Source organism: Gallinula chloropus (genome assembly GCF_964237585.1).
Source record: "Gallinula chloropus genome assembly, chromosome: 3".
In the NCBI taxonomy this organism is placed as follows: Eukaryota; Metazoa; Chordata; class Aves; order Gruiformes; family Rallidae; genus Gallinula; species Gallinula chloropus.
In genome coordinates this window covers 74,114,469-74,135,039 of record NC_140087.1, presented here as the reverse complement: position 1 = coordinate 74,135,039, position 20,571 = coordinate 74,114,469, and the positions used below count along the sequence as shown (strand labels likewise).

Genomic DNA, 20,571 nt, shown 5'->3' with positions numbered 1-20,571 from the left:
TGAGACTGACAGCTGAACACACCAGCTGCTCACCCTTTGCAGTTGTGGATTTCTGAGAATGGGAAATGGTTCTTTTATCTTTGGTTTTCCCCCCAGTCTTTCTTATCTGAGTGTTCAGAGGAAAGGGACATTGTCCCCACAATGACAGTGGCATACCTGTGTGAGGTTGGAGGAGGTGGTGTAGCCCTTCTCTGATGGAGCTCACCATTACCAAGACATCTCTGTCTTGGTCTTGTCCTCTCTCAGCACACGTTGTCATCTACTCCTGCTCACCCCATGGATTTGGGGTGGGGTTTTTTGCCTCTCCAAGCAGGGACATACTGGGAGAGCTAGAGCACGGTGCGCATATATGTGGAGCTGTATTTCTGCATGAGGTGATACTGAAGACAAGCTGATTTGGGTGCCTTAATATGTTACTCAATGCCTTTGTCCTCACCTCAGTATGTTTCTCCTTTCTTCCATCAGGAAAATGGGAACCACTGCCCCAGCGTGACCTAAGGTACAACAGAGTAAAGACCCATCCTACTCCCTCAGACACCCCCCAGTATGGATGGCTTGGTCGAGCAGAACAGTGTGCTAATGCACAATAAGATTGCTGAAGCTGGGAAAAGGAATGGTTTAATTAATACAAGGAACTTAGTGGCAGAGAGCCGAGATGGTCTGGTCTCTGTATACCCAACCCCCCAGTACCAGAGCCACCGAGCGGGCAGCCTTTCCTCTCCGAGCTGCCTGGAGAATGGCAGGAATGACCCTGTGCAGCAGCTCCTGGACCCCAACATGCTGCAGCAAACAGTGGAGTCTCACTACCGGCCCAACATTATCCTCTACTCGGAGAACGTGCTGCGCTCATGGGGAGAGAGCATTGGCTCAGAGTGCTGTGAAACTACCTTCATCGAGGACCGCTCGCCCACCAAAGACAGCCTGGAGTACCCGGACAGCAAGTTCATCGACCTCTCAGCGGATGACATCAAGATTCACACCCTCTCCTACGATGTGGAGGAAGAGGAGGATTTCCAGGAGCTTGAGGTCAGAAGTCATTTGGGAAATATGGGGAAGGCTGGGGATGGTGAGGAGGACATATTTGGAGTTAAGTGTATAGCCTCCAAGAGCTGGTCTGCAGGGGATCAGCTGCTTTGGAAGCTGATCTGCATGTGATCAGCTGTATCACCCTCTCCTCTGGCCAGGACAGTGAGTGTGCATCTTTGCTTGTTAGGTAAGGTCCCAACCCTGTGGACACTAACGGTGAAATTCCCACTGCAGATGAGTATTTACCTCCTGTCTCTGAACAGGCTGGTAAGAAAGACCCGTGTGCTTAAATGCTGTGTAAGGTTGGGGCCAGGAGCATCGGTCTTACTCAGCAGGCCAGTATCAACTCCTGCCTTTTCCTGGCTTGAGCAGAATGTTTTGCGTACCAGCTCAAACCCAAAACATTTCTGTCTCTAAATGAGCACAAAATCAAAGTATTTTGGTTTCAAGCTGCAGTGAATTCTGTGTCCCTGAAATAAAAGATTATTTATTTTTCTGATGGAGTGAAACACTTCATTAGATCCTGAATGCAATGTTTTCTTTTAGGTTCCCGTGCTTCATTGATTGCTTACAGTAAAGTATCATACATTTTGTTCTCCAAATGGGCCAGGCTATGGAAATCAACTTCATTCTTTCTTAAATGATGCATTTTTTACTTTAAAAAAAAATAGAATTGTCTGCTTTTGGCTGAAACCAGCTGCCCAAGCACAGCAGCACAGATTTGTGTTTGCCTGTTTGTGTGGGAACAGAAGGTGTGCATAATTCAGTTGATCCCAAAACTTTCTCCAGCATTGGTCATAGACTCCTAACCTAGCAAAGACCATTTGGCTGCCTGCAGCAAAGCCATGTATCTTCCACCCAAATGCCCAAGATGAGATCGAGAGACTATTTACTTGTGTTTCTGTCTTGCAGGGTCTTTTTGCCACTGAGACCTAACAAGTCCTAAAACTCCTATTCTCACCTGCTGTAATACCAGTGTCTCACTCTGTGATCAGCATGGGGGCAATCCGACAAGAGCCCGACTTCTATTTTATTCTCTTTTCTCTCTGTATTGGTAAGGTAGGAAGAGAGAGGTGTTTTTCCCAGTGTGTGCCAGTAATGTGGTATTCAGTGGCTCCGCAGGGAGACAAAAGTTTCCCTCTGAGGTATGTGAGGGTGTTAGCTCAAATCACACCCTTCTACAGCATTTCAAAATTGGCTGTGGGAAGTCTTGTTTTCTTAATCAAAACAAAATCCCCAGTTGCTGCCTTTTTGCCCTAGTTTCTTTCATGCATGGTGATGCAGGTGACTGCAGCAGGCATGTAATTGCCTAATGGTGTTATTGACACATCTGGCCTGACATTTAGGCAGCCAAAAAAAATAAAGTCTCCCTCTTGTCAATCCAAATCCAGCAAGACCTTCTTTAGCCAACTGTTAGAGAATAGGCTAAGAGAGGTTGGGAAAATAAGCAGGAAGGAAAAAATGTTTCATGCTGAAAGTATTTTCCCTTTTCTTGGTGGGGTGTTTAAGGTGCTTTTGCAATGTAGGGCCCCTCAATCTGGGTACCTCAGCAGAGTGGTACTGTAGGAGCTTGATGAAGTTTTCGTAGAGAAAATTTGTTTCTAGGAAACAACCTGTAAGGTCTAAAAGACTTCATCCTTCCCTTCTCCAGATCTCAAGGGGAGAAAGGAGGGAGTCTTTGAAAACCTTAAAGGAAGAAAATCTTAAATGTGCAGGAGCAGGCTGTCCTCATGTGTCAAAAGATGAGCCCGTGGGGAAGACGACTGGCCTGGCTGAACAGAGAAATTGGGTAGGAACTAAGGAGAAAAGGAGAGTTTGTAGCCTTTGGAAGAAGAGGCAGGCAACTCAGGAGTACTACAAGGATGTCATGAGATTATGCAGGGAGAAAATTAGAAGGGCCAAAGCCCAACTAGATGTTAATCTGGCTACTGCTATAAAAGACCATAAAAACGTTTCTATAAATGCATTAAAAACAAAAGGAGGGCTAAGGAGCATCTCCATCCTTTATGTGGGGGGAAGCATACTGACAAAAGGCTTAGGAAAAGGTTGAGGTTCTTACTGCCTTCTTTACTTCAGTTTTTAACAGTAAGACCAGTGGTTCTCTCTCCCTGAGCTGCAAGACCAGGATGGGGAGCAGAGCAAAGTCCCCACAATCCAAGGGGAAATTGCTAGCAACCTGCTACGCCGCCTAGACTGACATCTTGACCTACATGTACAAAGTGCTTGGAACAGCACATTGACAAAGTACACATCCATGTTATCTTGCTCTCTCCTGTATTGGGGTTTCTACTCCTCCAGGAGAATGGAGCAAGGGAAGAGAAAATGAGGCAAGGTCTGGGAAGGACATGCCTGCCTGGAAACAGGTGCACTGCTGGAATGGCTAGAAACCTTTGCTTCTAGCCTACTGTCAGTCTCCAGTGTTGTGCTACTTGGCCCACCCTGTGCAGCACTGTAATTTTCAGATCTCTTCATGAACTAGACCCAAATGACCAACCTGCTGAGCAGCTGCACTCAGCACAAGGGGTCTCAGGATGGGAAATAACTTCCATCCCAGGAAGGTCCAAATTCTGAGGATGCAGTTGGTCGCGCAGAAAGATGGGGAGGAGAGATGCATTTGACATCACAAGACGACAAAAAAGGGTGACTGCTGTGTGGTGCTCCTCAGGTTCCCATGTGGACAGATGCATGAGGGCCTCCTGGGCTTGGCTACTTAGAGATGTAACTTCATGTGTTGGGAGTCCAGGAATGGAAGAAAAGTATTTGAGGACAGTAGTCACTGAGTAGGGGAATGATCCTTGCCAGATTGTCAATTACAAAAACATTTGCCTATCTGTCCAAATGAGAAGAGCAGGACCTGAACCACACAGCATGAGTCTGGCCCACTAGAATGCAGTACCCCACAAGTTACTGACAAGAAACAAATGCCTTTAACATTGCTAATGGAGCCAAACTGGGGTGTGAAGGGTTAGTTAGTACCTGGGAGCAGAAGTTAAAAGCAGAGCCATGAGAGAAGATCATATAGCAGAGGTGGAAAGCTTTGCTTCCCCACCGTGAGAGCCTTGAAGGATTTGATTCTGCCACTGAGGATGCACAGCACGTTGCTAAGTATCTTGCCACATAGATTGTCATGCCAGAGCTCATTGAGGGATGGGAGCTGCATTCTTGTAAGGGTTTTTTGTTACAACATACCTGCTGTGGCACTTCTTTCTCAGAGAAGACTCTAAAAATAACCCCTTCTTGAAAACATTATCAAAAAGGGGAGCTTTGTGCAGAAGAGCTGTTGTCTCTTGAAAACTGAGAGCTGCCGCCTGTTCTTTGCGTTCCAGGGCAAGGCAAGTGAATTCCCAGCTCAGGCATCTCGGTTAAATACCTTCTGGGAGACAGAACAGTCCTGGGGTTGTGAGTTGTTTCTCTTTCTCCATGTGTCTCTGGCACTGCTGGTCTCATTGCAGAACGCCTGCCTAGGGATTTTCAGGATTGGTGTTTTAATGCCTTAGAAATGCAGAAAATCTAACTCATCCCTTTGTAGTGACCCTGTCCATGTGGTGCTTGCAGGAGCCTATGGACAGCTGAAGAAAATAGCTTGACTGCTGGTCGGTGTGTTTCTGTCAGGGTTTCATTTTTGAAGGGAGCTGGCCTCTGGGTAACCAGAAAGGCTGTTTGCCTTCTCAAAACTTTGCCACAGAGAAAGTTTTGGAAAAAAAATCAGTTATTTTGTCTGACAGTGATTTGGTTTTGGTTTGAAGAGATGACCCAGCCAGGTCACAGGGGTTGCTGCTCTGTTATCTGTCATCCCTTTCAGGACGGGTCTATCAGGCTCTGGGAAGCTGGCTAGAAGGAGGCAACTTCTTCCCCTCCCCAAGTCTGGGGACGCTGAAGAACCTGGGAGATGTAGCAGAGGAGCACAAGACATCCTAAGCAGGGGTCCTGCACGTTGCTGCAACAAGTGGCTGTGTTTATTTTATCTTCTTTTTTTTTTTTCCCTTTTCTTTCATTTTTTCTTTTTTCCTAGTGTTATTTCTCAGGTTCTGGTGCAATGTTATCCAGACTACCTACAAAAATCATAATTGTCTGGAGGGAAAATATTTCTGAAAGAGCTCTCATTAGCATATGTAGCCCCATTTTGCTCCAGCAATTACCAGTCATGAAAGCAGAAGTCTGTGCGTTCTGTCAAAGCTTTAAATTTCTCTCTTCAGTGCCCGTCCCCGAAATCAAATGATTCCCTATTTAGGTGTCTCTGGAATGCTTATAAATATCTTATGAGTTCTTCACGCCACAACTAATGGACAGACAACTTGTCAAATGTGGCAGCAGTGAAATATTACTTGAGTTGCTAGCTGAAATACCCTCCTGTTGGAGTTCATGTGTAAATGCAGTGCCATCTTTTATCCAGAAACATCATTTGTCATATTACACTTCTGCTAGTTTTCCTCCTAACCCCTAGATAGATGGCTTATTTAGTGAAACCCAAGCTATTGATGGCAGCAAATTGAATTATTCATATGTGTCGCATCAAAGAGCTCTCTTGAAACCCTTTTTCTTTTTCCCAGCAACGTCTGAAACAGTCTCTGAAAACGAAATAAATAAAATGTTCTGGGGAGAGAAAGAAGAAAGGAAATGTGGTGCTTTCAAGCTAAACATTCCTTCTTTTATTTCCCACCCCCCTTGCAAATTGCTGGATGCTGCTGTGAAACTCATACCCTGGATGCGGGCATGGAAGTGTAGAGACACAAGGTGGATCCTAAGCCATGTCCTGTTCCATCTAACCTATCTGCTAACATTCCCTAGTGCCTCCTGGCCACATCTCTTCTGCAATGTGAAGAGAAGGCCCTGGAAGGATTGATGCATGTTGAGCCCCACAACATTCATCCTTTTTCTCAATGTTTACAGCTTGCACAGGCTCGGATGGTCCTGCATTGTTGTTGATAAGACCTAAGCTTCTGTGTCCTCAGCCTCCCCTGGAAGGAGGTATCTAGGCAGCTTGTTTCTACACCCCCTTGGGGAGCTGAGCATGGTGGGGTTCCCTTTCCAGAGAGCTCTGCAGCATGGGGAAAGAGGCAGTCTAGTGCAAACATGGGAAGTTGTGACAAAGATGACATCCGAGGCAGATCTTGCATGCTTTAGGTACTTGCCTCTGTGGTCACTTCCCTTCAGGGCCTTGAGTTTTGTTTTCACTAAAGAATTCATTGGTCATCACAGTGCTCCTGTGAGCTGGGAGAACAGTGTTTTCTTCATTCTGCACCTGGGGAACTGAAGAAAATGGTGCAATAAATGTCTTGCCCAAGCTCACCTAGGGATGTGTTGTGGATTCTGGAATGTCCTTCTGGTCTCTCTTGTCCATGGCACAGGCTCAGAAGAACACAGGGACATGTCATAAGGTCACAGGGAAATACGGAAGCATTTGGGTTCTTTGTCCAGTCCAAGTTTGTCAATTGTGTTAGTTTCTTTTGTGTGCTCAGTGGAGAAGAAATGTGGAAGGATTGTACAAAACCCACTGGCAAATTTGTTTCAGTGTAAATAAATGGAAACTGGTATGTTTGTGGAAAAATAATTTCATCCATGTGAGCTCAAGGCTGAGCCTGTAACTGTGAGCTACAACTCAGGAGACAGACCATGGAGAAATCATTGTTGGCACCATGAAGTCCCATAAGCCAATAAGTCACCAAAATGATGGGTGTCTTAAAGGGTAGTGTTGAGAACATGACACCTTTTGCCACTGTATTAAAACTTGGTGCAATCTACTTTCTTAAGCAGGGTGGGTGACTGTGGTCTTAGCTACTTAAGGCCATTGTGGAGATAGAAAAGGGCAAGGAAAATTATGGAGTGGAAGTAGCAGCCTCCGTACTAGGAGCAGTGCAAAAGGTTGAGACTCTTCACCTTGTGAAGAAGGTGGCCAGGCAGTGTATGAGCCAGCTGCTCCAGATCATGTAGGTCAAGCATCAGGTGAATGCAGACTCGCTGTTCCCTCCTACTGTGGAGCAGAGGACACTTGAGGGAGCTAGTGAGAGATTGGCTTAACACAGGTAACAGAAAATCGTTGTTCACACATGGGGTAGTGAACCCTTGGTGTCTTGTGGTCGCAGGAGGTCAGAGCAGATCAGCATGTTCGGAAGGGATTAGACAGATTTGTAGATGAGGAATCCATAAACAAGTATTAAAAGGAACAGGCAGCGTTTTTCTTTCTGATAACCTCTTATACAACTGTTGTGGGTGCTGAGGGAGCACAAGGGATGGACTGCAAATTGACCAGGTTTGTGTTATGTCCTGCTGCTGCTGCCAGAGGCAGAGCATGGTGCTCACTGGGCCATTGGTCTGACCTCATAGGACACACTTTATGTCCCTGGATTCCTTCACAGGCACTTTATTAACAGGTTACAGAAGTGATTATACTTCATTTGCATTTGATTTATTCTTCTTCCTTAAAGGAGAAGCTACTGGAGAAACTGAGCCCTTCCAAGGGATATTAACCTTTATTAGTGAGCCCTAAGTGAGGGGAGCATGGCTGGGAAGTCACCTTCAGCGGTCCCCATGGGCCCTACTATGAATCTTATTAACAGCGGCCAGGGCTCAGAGCAATTCTCTTTCCTGTCACCTCTTCCCTGAGTTTTCAGCCTAATGCTGTGCAGTGAAGTCCTTGGGCTCCAGCCACTTGTCTCTGGTGGCTGCTGGCCCACCTGCAACGTTCGGAGTGTCCTGCGATATACACGTGCCTTCCCCATGAATGTGAAGGGTCGTTGGGAGACCCTGTTGCTCACACAAAGATCAGGGATGTTTACAGTGGTCATTACTGCTCTCCCAGAGAAAGAGTGTGATTTAGGAGGCTGTGGCAGCTGTCCCCTTTTAGTATGGATCCGTTTATTGCAATACAAGAAAGATGTGGAGCTGTTGGAGAGGGTTCAGAGGAGGCCATGAGGATGATCAGAGGGCTGGAGCACCTGCCCTACGAAGAGAGGCTGGGGGAGCTGGGCTTGTTCAGCCTGGAGAAGAGAAGGCTGCAGGGGGACCTCATTGCAGCCTTCCAGTCCCTGAAGGGAGCAGAGAAACGGGAGGGGAATCAACTTTTTAAAAGGGCAGACACTGGCAGGACAAGGGGGAACGGATTGAAGCTGAAGGAGGGAAGGTTTAGGTTAGATATTAGGGGAAGTTTTTTACAGAGAGAGTGGTGAGGTGCTGGAACAGGCTGCCCAGAGAGGTGTTGGATGCCCCATCCCTGGAGAGGTGTTCAAGGCCTGGTTGGATGGGGCCCTGGGCAACCGTGTATAGATCCAAGCCTGGAGGTTGGTGTCCCTGCCTGTGGCAGGGGGTTTGGAACTCTATGACCCTTGGGGTCCCTTCCAACCCAGACCATTCTGTGATTATGTGATTCTATGATTGCTGTCAGCAGTGATCCCCTTCCAGTGGCAATGAGTTGAGTGCTGTGGGTGTTCAGAAAACAGCACAAGTGAAATGATCAAAACCCAGGGGGGCAGAAGGAAGAATGGGTTTGGGCAGCTGCATCCAGGGATTTTTGTCTGTTACACGTTTTGGTGGTGCTGGTGGTGAGTTTGTTTTTTGGGTTTGGGTTTTTTGGTGGTTTTTTTTTTTTGCAAGGTTATATATGAAAAGCTTTCCAAGGAAGGAGAGATCTCTGAGCCCATTCTGCAAGGCTGGCTGCTTGACTGACAAGGCCATTTGAAGGAGCTGGACCAGTTAAGGGGTAGTGGACTACAGATTATTTAAATTCCTTTAAAATTAAAAAGGAGCAATTGCAAAAATCAAAATGGTAAAAAGAAATAACGCGGGCAAAATAAAATAAATAGATAATACATCACCAGGACAAAGAATCCATGATGGCAACAGGTTTTAGAGGAATCACCTCCTAAGTAAGCATTCACCAGATGCTGCTCAGTGATGAGTAAGTGTGTAGAGGCAGAGTGGTGATAAATTACAGCCCTTGGTGAGAGCGCTACCATCCAGCATGCTGCCTTCAACATCTGCTGCATTTAGGTGAACTCGGGTTGCTTGCTGAAGAGCAAAGGGATGTAGAGTGCTGGTCAGACCAGGACATTATGTTTAACTGCATTACTGAAACAGGCATTGTGTGGAGGGAAACAGAGCACATATTATCTTACAGTTGCATCATGTGTTGGTCTCTGTCAAAAACAGACCACCGGACCATCTGGGTTTGAAGCAGATCCCACAGGGCCATACCAGATACTTGTTTTGTATGCAGTGTGTGCATGTTGCTGAATTGGTTGCTTTGAAGGAAAAAAGGAGCAATACCAAAAGGGCTGTTTCCTGAATATCCATCACAGATCCATCACAGGTCACTGGCAGCTGTGGTTCACAGCAGACCTTGCTGTCTGTCTTCTCCAGCGTGCCTAGCGTTTTAATACTGGAAGAGACTATGTGGCCATCAAGTCCAGCCTCTGGTATGGCTGCCTGCAGAGCCTGTGCTCACTCATAGTGTCTCAGTTGAGATAAAGCACGTAGCTCTTAGGGGTAGCTAGCCTCAATTTAAGAAAGGGCTTCATGTAATAGAAAATCCATTACAACTGCAGAAAAGTGTTCATCACAATCTCTGTTAAAAATCTGCACCTTGTGTCTGCTCTTCATCTGTTCTGCTTTCAGTCACTGGGGTTTCTTCTGCTTTTCTGCCAAATGAAAGAGCTGTCTCTGATCAGAAATTAACTACTCATGCAGGCACTTACAGACTGTGATGAAATTGCATCTTAAATGTATCTTACAAGTGAAGTTGGCTTCTCTACTTTCTTCCCATGTAGATGATTTTCTGTGGCATGATGCATGTACCTGCCTTCTGATTCCTGCTTTCCTCAACACAGTGGGAAAATGGTGGTGCCAGCACTGGACCTGTTATGTACGTGTCTTCCCTTTCCCCTTCCCCCTCCTCTCCCCTCCCCCTTCCCTTCCCCCTCCTCTCCCCTCCCCCTTCCCTTCCCTTCCCTTCCCTTCCCTTCCCTTCCCTTCCCTTCCCTTCCCTTCCCTTCCCTTCCCTTCCCTTCCCTTCCCTTCCCTTCCCTTCCCTTCCCTTCCCTTCCCTTCCCTTCCCTTCCCTTCCCTTCCCTTCCCTTCCCTTCCCTTCCCTTCCCTTCCCTTCCCTTCCCTTCCCTTCCCTTCCCTTCCCTTCCCTTCCCTTCCCTTCCCTTCCCTTCCCTTCCCTTCCCTTCCCTTCCCTTCCCTTCCCTTCCCTTCCCCTCCTCTCCCCTCCCCCTTCCCTTCCCCCTCCTCTCCCCTCCCCCTTCCCTTCCCCCTCCTCTCCCCTCCCCCTTCCCTTCCCTTCCCTTCCCTTCCCTTCCCTTCCCTTCCCTTCCCTTCCCTTCCCTTCCCTTCCCTTCCCTTCCCTTCCCTTCCCTTCCCTTCCCTTCCCTTCCCTTCCCTTCCCTTCCCTTCCCTTCCCTTCCCTTCCCTTCCCTTCCCTTCCCTTCCCTTCCCTTCCCTTCCCTTCCCTTCCCTTCCCTTCCCTTCCCTTCCCTTCCCTTCCCTTCCCTTCCCTTCCCTTCCCTTCCCTTCCCTTCCCTTCCCTTCCCTTCCTTCTCTGTGGATCCTGTTCATTCTTCCTCACAGAGGAGGTTTATTTTCAGCTTGCTCTTGACTGAAGACTGGTCCAGTGGTCCTTCTTGGAAAGGCCTTGAGAAACACATTCCAAAGTGTGTGCCCTGCATCCGGCCCTGTGTACAGACAGCCTTGCTCTGTGCCAGGTGATTCCTGCCCCCAAACCACAGTCCCTTCAGGAATGGAGCATCTGCATGATTCAGTACCCCATCTTAAATATCCTTTTCTCCCTGCCCTCCGTTCTGCACTGCTTTGCTGAGGAAGCATTGCTGCATTACTGAAGCAGCTAGTTGAATTTCACAGACTAAAATATATTGATGTTTCAGCTTCATTCTGTAAGTCTCCATGGTGGCTGTATTTGTGGTTATGTTCAAGGCTGACTTCTTGTGCAGGTCATTTGGGAGCATCAGAAGCAGCTCCCTTGAAGACAGAGGTCGAGGATTCCTGTTGAATTGTCTAGCATGCACATTCCAGCTGCTGCAGAATCCCACATGCTCCAAGGCTGGGAAGCAGACAGACACCTCCTTTCTCCAAAGTTCACTTCTCCTCTTCATCCTTTGTCAGATCCACAGCTTCTGCAGAAATCCAGTTTATGTCCTGTCCACACTGCCTGTGCTGAATGCATTCATGGGCTGGAGAGATATGCACCATTCACAAATTGGGAAGGGGAGTGATTGCATTCTTCCTCACTCACAGTAATCAGCTTTGATCTGGGCAGGAGGCTGTGCTGTCTGCAGGAATTCATGTTCCAAGGAGATGTCCTCTGGGGCCTCATCTCCTGGTAACTCCAGCCTTGCCTGCACTCCTGAGGTCACCTCTTCCTCGTAACAGCCACGAAAATGTTTGCAGATAAACTGAGGCTTATTTTTTGTCCCTTAATGTCTTCTCAGCTGAACTCCCAAGTATGTAGGGGAGGGAAACACATCAGTAGCCAGCAAGGATGAGAAGGGTTGTTGTCATTGTAATAACTGTTTTTGCTACGAAGGATCCACTGGAAGCAGGGGATCCCCACTGCGTGCTCAGTAATTTCAGAAGTGTGTAATTTCTGCTACAGGGCTATTTGCACAGGTATCTGTTCCCACAGCAGCACCTCGCAAGGGGAAGAACTGTGGACCTTGCTGAGATTACATCTTTCACATTAAAGCACAAAGATGCAACTCCAAGTCAGAGTCTGACTTGGAGCAGAGAGATGCTGCCTTCTGAAACAATTCTCTGTGAGTTGAGGTTGGAAGTGGTTGTGCAATTACACTGGAAGCTGCTGAAGCAAGCTGTCACGTCTGAAAAGGGGTGAATCCCTCCACTTCCCAAAGAGACTTGTCTAGCTGCTGCTGCTGTTCCGTGACACCCCACGATCCTCTTTGTTTCTTTTCACTTACAGGATTGCAGCTGCATCAGGATGTGTTCTGCCTTGTTTCTTCCTAAGGTTTTTTCTACCATTGTGAAAATAGTGATACCATCTGACTGACAGGACAGGAGAGCTCTGTTCAAAGAGGATAACTGGGATTTGTCATAAGAGTAACTGTGAGGAATCTTTGTTCTTTTGAAGAGCAGAATATCTCAACCCAAAAAAGGGATGTTCTTTGCCAGGTATTTTTTTTAATGGGTGTACAAGTTCTATTTCGATGGCTTATTATTTGGTTGGAGGACTCACTGGTGGTATGCCTGTAAAAAGAAAAAACTGATAGTTTGGTATTTCAGATTGCTTAAACTCATCTAGCTTAATTTGTCTGTGCAGTCTTGTTCACTACCTAAACCTTGAAAATTAATTAGTTATGCTGTTCCTTAACTTCTGTGAGACTTGAAGGCTTTCAGTCAGATTAGTGAAATTATGATGTGATTGTGAAAGGTTCCTTGTAAATTTATGAAGAGACTATTAATCATGAAAGGAGTGGTGCTGCAGACAAGAATATTAGTGATTATGTAGGATTAGTCTGCTAACCCAAAGCAGCTGTAATTGGTGAAAGTAGTTCTGACTTCTCAGCACCTCTAAGGTCCAGCTCCTCTGGTGTCAGGCTACAGCTCTTGCAGAATCAGGAACAACCAGAGGACAGCCAGATAGGTAGCTAGATTGTCAAAAGCTTCCCAATGTCAGAAAGGTTTCTGTGTAGGGAGGATCTCTCAGTAAGCTCAGGATTGGGTATCATGTTGTAAGAGAAAACATTAGGAGGAAGGTTAGAAATGAGTGTTTAGCTGGAAGATGTAAGGATGTTGGATTTCTTTCTGTGGTTTATGACCTTTGGCTTTTTGGGGTTGGTTTTTTTTTTTTTTTTTCCTTTCTTTACCCTTCTGGTTTGTATCTGGATTACATGGTCAAGGCTTTGTGACCAGAATGCTCAGTCACTCTTGGTGATCAACAGTCAGGTCATCTGATCCAATGTGTACTATGGGCCTTTGCCCATCAGAATGGCATTCACAGCACAACTTTATTATTCATAGAATCATAGAATGTGTTAGGTTAGAAAGGATCTTTAAAAATCATCTAGTCCAACCCCCCTGCAGTAAGCAGGGACATCTTCACTAGATCAGGTCACTCAGAGCCCCATCAAGCCTGACCTTGAGTATCTCCAAGGATGGGGCCTCCACCACCTCTCTGGGAAACCTGTGCCAGTGACCTACCACCCTCACACTGAACAACTTTTTCCCAATATCCAACCCAAATCTACCTTTCTCTAGTTTAAAACCTTTACCCCTTGTCCTGTCTCTTGATACTGCCATGAAGAGTTCTTCCCCAGCTTTCAGGTATTGGAAGGTGGTTATAAGACTCAATTAGTGTGAGTCAATAGTGACTTAATCTTCTCCACTAAGGGTTTTTATGTTAGCATAACTAAGAAAATTTCTGCAATTACCTTCTTGTGATCTAACAACCAGTCAGCATGGAAGCTCTCTGAGATGTCGTGACACCATCACCTTGAGAATGGTTAGTCCCTTTGGGAAGCAGCATAACTGACAATTTTCTGGTTGAGCACATGATCAAAGCTATCTAGAGAATCTTTGCACTGTTTAATCTTCATCTGCAAGAAAAGATGATTTGAAATATCAGAGAGGTAGTCTCCACAGATGCAATACCAGCACATTACTCAGCCAAGAACTGAGAAATCAAAACCATTTTTGTTTTTTCTATCTTAGCTGTCATGACGTTTAGGGAAGGGCACTGTTTCAAGGGACCATTTCAGCAGTGTTGTGGATATTCTCCCTCCTCCTCTCTATTTCTTACTCTTGTAAGGAAATATTATTGGTATTAAAAATTACTTACATGGCCTGTTATAAAAATTAAAGCAGAAAGGAAAGTCACCAAGTTCAAACACTGTACACCAGCATCAGCAAGCATCCCTTCAGGGTGGGATTTTATTGAGTTTGTGACAAATGGAGCTTTGTCACTTCTGCTGAGGCAACAAGAGTCCTGGGGTGCTCTACATGGACCACACAGTCTCAGTGCCTGGTACCCCCACCTGTCCCTCCCAGGCTTTCTGGTGTGTAGCAGGTTCTTGGCATTGATGTCTGTCAAGGCAGACTCTCCATGTTAGCAAGTGATGGGTCATGCCACCTGATGGGTTCCCCAAATGGATCAGCTTGGGAGGCAATCACTTTGCCCAGATACCATGAGGCTGCCAGCATTTCCTAGGTCCTCCTCAGTCGTGGCTCACTCGTGACATGTTTGGAAACTTCCCTTCATGTGCATGGGTTAATTTTCCTGTCTTGCACACTTAGCAGCCTGTTCAGGAGTCTCTGACTTAGAGGTCACTGGTAGAGCAGTTCAGCAGTTGTTTTGGCCCAGAGGCTGAAAGCTCCCAAACAGGCCTCAAAGGTCTCCAAAAGGGACACAAAACCCATGCCCCAAAGGGTACATTTCTAAACATGACACAGATGTCTTCCTTTCAGTGAGATTTTGCACAGCATTTCTCCTACAGTGAAGAACATGCAACTACAAAAGGGTTTGTTGAGATTTTTGGCCACGTCATCTCAGGCTGGAGGTGCTCCCGGAGTGGGTTAAAAAGCTTTGTGGAATCCTTCTTATACCAAAGCTGTAACTCCACAGCCTTGGTGCCTGTAGACCCTGCAGGCAAAGAGGAAGCAGTAGAAGGAAGAAGTAGAAAAGAGAGCAGGGTCTTTTCTACTGCTCTGCTGGAGAATTGTACTCGCTCAGCAGCCAGGCAGTCAGGTCCCCTGTGGACCAGTCTGAGTAATCACCATGAAAGAAACTTCTACTACATCAGGGTTGCTGCAGCTGGTCCATGGAGCATCTAAGAAACATGCCTGGGCAGGTGCTTCTGCCTACACACTGTAAATCTGCAGCATCCCATTGCTGCTGAAGAAACTCGTGCTTTTTTTTCCATCAGCTTTTGCTACCTTGGTTCTTTATGCTTTGGTTTGTACCACATCTGTCACCTTGTCCCCCATGGGTAATGTCTAGCTGGCCTTCTCCTGGCCATCTGCGTAGTGACACCCCAGAAGACCGACGTTTGAGTTGAGAGGTGCAGAGCACCCAATGCTCACAGCTCCTCCTGCATTACATCCATGCTATTATGATGTTTCTGAAGTGCCAGCCCACCCAGGTTCATCTGGCTAGAGAGTCAGTTTGTTTCATTCATGAAAGATGAACACATAAAACGGGCCCTTTTCAGCTCCCTGCGGTGATTTCTGGAATCTCTTGTCATTTCTCATTTCTTGCTTTCAGGTTCATGCAGAAGTGATGGAGGCTGTGACACAGCGGGTGAATGGAGGTTCCCCCGTTGCTCCTAAGGTGGACAGCTGCTAGCCAGTGCTGTGCATGCAGCGGGAGAGAAGAGGAGTGCTAATTTCCTTGGGGTGGCTTCCCCAAGCATTGGTGCTGACAGGAGAGCTGCAGTCCCAACCTGCAGCTTGCAGAGATAACCCTGCCTCTGATCCATGCTCCCACTTCTCTCCAGTTTGATTTTGGTGCGGATGTAAGGGTTTGAGTCTCTCAGCCTCCCTTTAGGGTGCTGCTAAAATAGGGATTAGTGGTGGCAGGTTTATTCCTGTGGTCCTGTCACTGTGGGGCCACAGCAGAACAGAACAGGTACACAGGCCCTGATGAATAGAGTACAAGCACCCCCAGAGCCAGTCCTGTGTGGAGACCTCTACATGGTAGAGACCCCAGGGTGGGCCACCAGAAGCCTTCAATCATGAGTGCTGGAGGCCTGTCTTGATGTTGAGGAATTGCCCTGGTGTGACTGGAGAGAGTTTTATGGGCAGATGATCACAGCCTTGACCCATGGCAGAGAAGAAATAATGATACCATTAACCAGCACCTCTACATTTCTCTCTCCCTTGCTATTCCAGAGCGATTACTCAAGTGACACCGAAAGTGAAGACAATTTCCTGATGATGCCACCAAGAGATCATCTTGGCCTCACTGTGTTCTCCATGCTCTGCTGCTTCTGGCCATTGGGAATTGCTGCCTTTTACCTGTCTCACGAGGTAATGTTAAAACATCTCCTGCTCATTCAGAGTTTTGCATCCACTGACTAGCCAGCCATCACCCCACACCAGCAAGGAAGGTTCACCAAAACACCAGTGTGGGCAAGACATTCTCCAGGGTAGTGAGAGGTGGTTAAACAGGGTAGCGCATTCCCCACCTTGACATGTCTCTGTGATAGTGGTGGTTGTCTTGTGAGATACTTTGCTGAAGGAGTTTACAAAGTATTTTAGATTTTAGTTGACAATGGTCTGGTTCCATGTCAGGTTATACAATGTCCAAATAGGGATTTTCTGTGGACATGACATTTGAGTAGGAAACACGCTTTCTATCTCAAAAATTTGTATTTCCCATTGAGAAAACTGATCAGTTGGTTCCCAAGCTGGAACCAGCAATCATCTGGAAAATCAAACCAGGTAACATTTCCAAGAGAAGAAAAATAATTTCTGTTCTGCAGAAGCATCTTTCCTTTTCAGAAGCCATTTCCTTTCATCCTGAAAAATTGCTCAGTCTGCTCTTCATGTTCAGTTTGAATATGGAAATATTTTTTACCAGAGAAGTGACAGTGGTTTGGTTTGTTTCCTTCATGAGATGGGCTTTGCTGGTACACAGCCTGTACCTAACTAACAATCACCTTGTGCCCCATCATTTGTTCCGACAAGTATGTCTTCATAAGTGGCTGCAGAGTGATTATTGAGTTTCCCAGCATGGCAGATAATGTAATGTGACAGAAAAGGAGTCACACTGAAAGTCTCATCAGTGACTGAAGGAAACCTTTGCTTATATTCCTTTCCACTGGTGGTAGCAATGCCTATTGCAAACTGCACTCTGCACTCCACAGCACCGAAATCTCACTTGTCCTTCCCATCTGCCTGCTCTTAACATCTACCAGCACTGGATATTTGTCAAGCCAGAGCAGGCACTTCAAATCTGAAGACTCATAATCTTCAACATCAAAGAAAGAGATACAGCACTGCTATTTTCTGCTTTAAATGAAGTGCCTGTCGTGGAACTTGGAAGCCTCTGAGACAATTAAAGTTTGTCCAGTGGAAAATAACGTTTCCTTGTTTGAGTGCTATTGATTTCTCATTTGGATCAAGGGATTTGCCTGATGACAATGACAATAAAAAGTAAAGTGTCAGGTGGGATCCACACATTGCTTTAGTATCCTGCTGTCTGGCCCTTCAGGCAGAGCTATTCACCTGCAGTTTCTATGGCCACGTCTCTTCATGTATGTGAACTAGGCAGGATTTTTCACCAGTGCCAAGGAAAGGTTGAGAGTTTGTTACCATTAGCAGCGTGGTTGTTCTGTGCTGGGGAAAACAGTGCATTCATTAATTTCCTGCAGCAGTGCTCCTTCAGGAAGCGTGGGGATTGCTAGCTAGTTTTATCCAAGCAGGGAAAGCACAGCACAGTCCAATAAATGCAAAACAAACAACATAATTAAGTACTAAAAAGCAGTATGGCTGAGAAGCTAAACGTGCTGAGAGCCAGTGTATGAGGGACAGAGCATCCACATTAGCTGTGAATTGATCCCAGTGGCCAGCATGAATCCATGACTGTACTACCTCAATACGGATCATGAGGAAGGTGGAAAAGGCCACACGAAGGCAGGGAAAGATGATGATACTGTGCTGAAGGACTTGGGCACTGGAAAATGGAAACTTGGGCGTTGTTTGGTTTAGCATGATGATGGAGAGCAGCTGAATGTGGCTGCTTAAAACTAGGAGCTGTCGGCAAGCAAGGTCAAGCAGGTGCTTTGCTTTTATTAGGATGAGAGACAGTAAATTAATCTTTGTTAGTTGACCCCTTGCAGGCACCAAGGCAAGCTGTGGCTAATTCCAGCCAGGAGTAAGGACTGTGTTTCTGAGGAATTTTGACTTCTGCTTTTTTTTTTATGCATTGGAACTAAAAATCTTTTCATCTCTCCCCACTAAAAAATGATAATAATAATAATACCAGCACCCCTGCATGTTTCTTTTCTCTGGTCTCTATATCCACAGCATGAAGTCCCTGCCTGTGCTTGCCCAGCACAAGCACATCAGTCTGTCTACTCCCTGAGTTTTCAGACAGGTACCTTTGCTGCCTGCCTTCCCCTCCAGCAGGTCCATCACAGCCCTGAGGAACCATGAGCCTTCACTGAAACCGACTCTTCTGCAAAGCCCTACATCCAACAAATTGTCTTTTTCCAGTGGAAAAATTAAACTGAAATTCAGGTCAAAATCTTCTATGGCTGAGAACTGGGTAAAATAGCCAGTGTAAACCACTGAAATCCTACACCTAGCTAAGCTAATGCCGACAGTGGCATCAATTCATACCTTGAAGCATAAGCCATTCAGAATGATGTGAGAAAAACATTACATAAAACATTACATCCTAACTAGCATGGGACTTCTATTTATACAGGTCTTTTAAACTCCTAAATAATGTTTGAGATCTCTTACTAATACAAAGGGGTAGTCTAACACTCCTCACCATGGGTGTGTTGTACCTTCGCTCATTTACTTGCTTCTGTTTTGACCTGTTTTTCCTTCCCACAAGAGACTTGCACCCACTGCTTCTGGCTGCTCAGTCCTCCTCTCTCTCTCTCTCAGCTACTGGTAAATCACTGTCAGCACCGGGCCATTTTCATCCCATCTTCCATCATGCTTGTTTATTTGGACCACGAGCTCAGGATGTGACTCCCACTGCCTCACAGGCACAAAGTGTTCTCCTGGTCAAGCTGGCATCATGCTAAGTCATGTCCAAGTGCCAGCAGGCTGCTCGCCTCAGCAGCCACAGCTAAAATACAGGGGTTTTGCACACATCAGCCACTCAGGAGGGATAATATCTTTGAGTACTCTAATTTTTAGCAGTAGACAGTGTTTATTGGCAAATTTTCCACTTTTCTACAAATGGGGCGTGTAAGTTTCTATACATGCAATGTTTTGGATTAGCTGCTTGCCTAACAGCTTGTAGGGGGTTCTGAAGGGGGTTATGTATAGCTGGCAGGGAAGCCTTTGCAGATTAAAATATCAATGTCGTATGCCTTTTGCCATAAAACTCTCCACCAAAAATAGTGTCTGATCAAAAAAATACCTCATGACGTTTATTTTTTCATAAATCTCCGCCCTCTGGAGTCGTGCATGTACCTTAGTTTTTGCCTTTGTAGATTGTAGACAAGTCTGAAGCTTTGTAAGTCAGAAAGACATTAAAAAATATTGTTTTTGTCTTGTCAAGTTTACCATTAAACCTATCAGGTGATTTATCGGGGCCTGTCAGCATTTCTGCTTGCTGGGAGTTGATAATCCTGCAAGGTCTTTTTGTATGAATCCTCTATTTCTCCCCGCATTTATTTTTAGGAAAGAGAGCAATACCTTGGCACACATTTCTTTGCCTCCTGCAAAAAGGAATTCATTATCAGAGACCTAAGTCTGTGCTGGCATGAATGAGCTTCTCCTTTTATTTCTTCTTTTGTGGGATGTGGGTGCTCATGTGGAGACCTTCAGCCCTGATAAATCACCACCAAAGCATCCAAGAGATGCCAGCTGGGCCAGGCAGAAACAAGAGTATGTACAACACCTCTAACCAGTTTCCCTGCAACCTGCATGGAGCTGTGTCAGCCTGGCATAGACAAACACCTGAAAAATCCCACTGGACATATCTCAATATGCTTAGGTGCTCTAGTAACCTCCTGGCAGCACATGAGACCCACCAGGCAGCAGAATGCAATCCAAGCACATGAGAGCAATTGCTTCTCGTCTGCTGCGCTTACTCCGCGATGTAATTACCTCCCTCACATGGTGATTGAGGGATGTACAGCTCTGTAATTATTTCCCCAGCCCATGGATTGCTTGAGTGAGCACAGCTCCAAGTACTGTTGTTCAGATTGTATTTACAGAAAAGCAGGGACTGTGCACTGGGTAAAAGGGAAGAACCCTTTTAGGGAAGAACCCTCTGGTCTTCGTAGGGACGCGAAGCATCCATGCTCAGTTTGTCTTTCTTCCCGATGACTTCTGAACTATTTGGTTACTTTCTATTTCAGTTTTCAGAGATAGAGCCTTTGAAAACACTGTATTTTGACACATTTCAGTAGTCACCAGGGAGAAGAAAGAAATAATGTTTGTGTCCCCACTGGGATGGGGAAGGCAGAATGAACTTAACCTCTATCAGAGAACAGAGATTAGATGCTCAGCACACATGAATGTATTTCACTTTCTTTGCTTTTCTGCACCAGATTTTGACATCTAGCCACTGCTGAAAAGGACAGGGAAATAACAGCCAGGTGTTATCTGTTGTTTATTCATTGGAAATGTGGCTCGTAGACAGGACGGCGGTGCGACGTGCCATAGTCCACCGTGCTCCATCATCCCACCTTTTTTTCTTCTCCTCTCTGCCCCTCCTTTTTCGATCAGAAAACAGAATATAATAGCTTTTAAAGAAGTTGACATCCCCAGCCATGAGTGTTCATACCGATGATGCTGCAGCCCCTTGTGTTTGAGATGAAAAGGCACAGAAAAAACAAAAATGTGGAGTATGTTTCTTTACTTGTTCTATGTGCAGTAACAGGTCAAGCT

At 46.0% G+C, this 20,571-nt stretch overlaps 1 protein-coding gene across 1 annotated transcript in view; it reads left to right on the top strand.

Moving 5' to 3' along the window:
• Positions 1-546: 546 nt before the first annotated feature.
• Positions 547-20,571, top strand: part of SYNDIG1 (synapse differentiation inducing 1) — a gene marked incomplete at both ends in the record, with an annotated part of 64,312 nt that continues 44,287 nt past the window's right edge. The window contains 2 exons of the mRNA XM_084261031.1: positions 547-1,026; positions 15,880-16,017. Coding sequence (XP_084117157.1) covers positions 547-1,026; positions 15,880-16,017 — 618 coding nt within the window. The remainder of the gene's footprint in view (positions 1,027-15,879; positions 16,018-20,571) is intronic.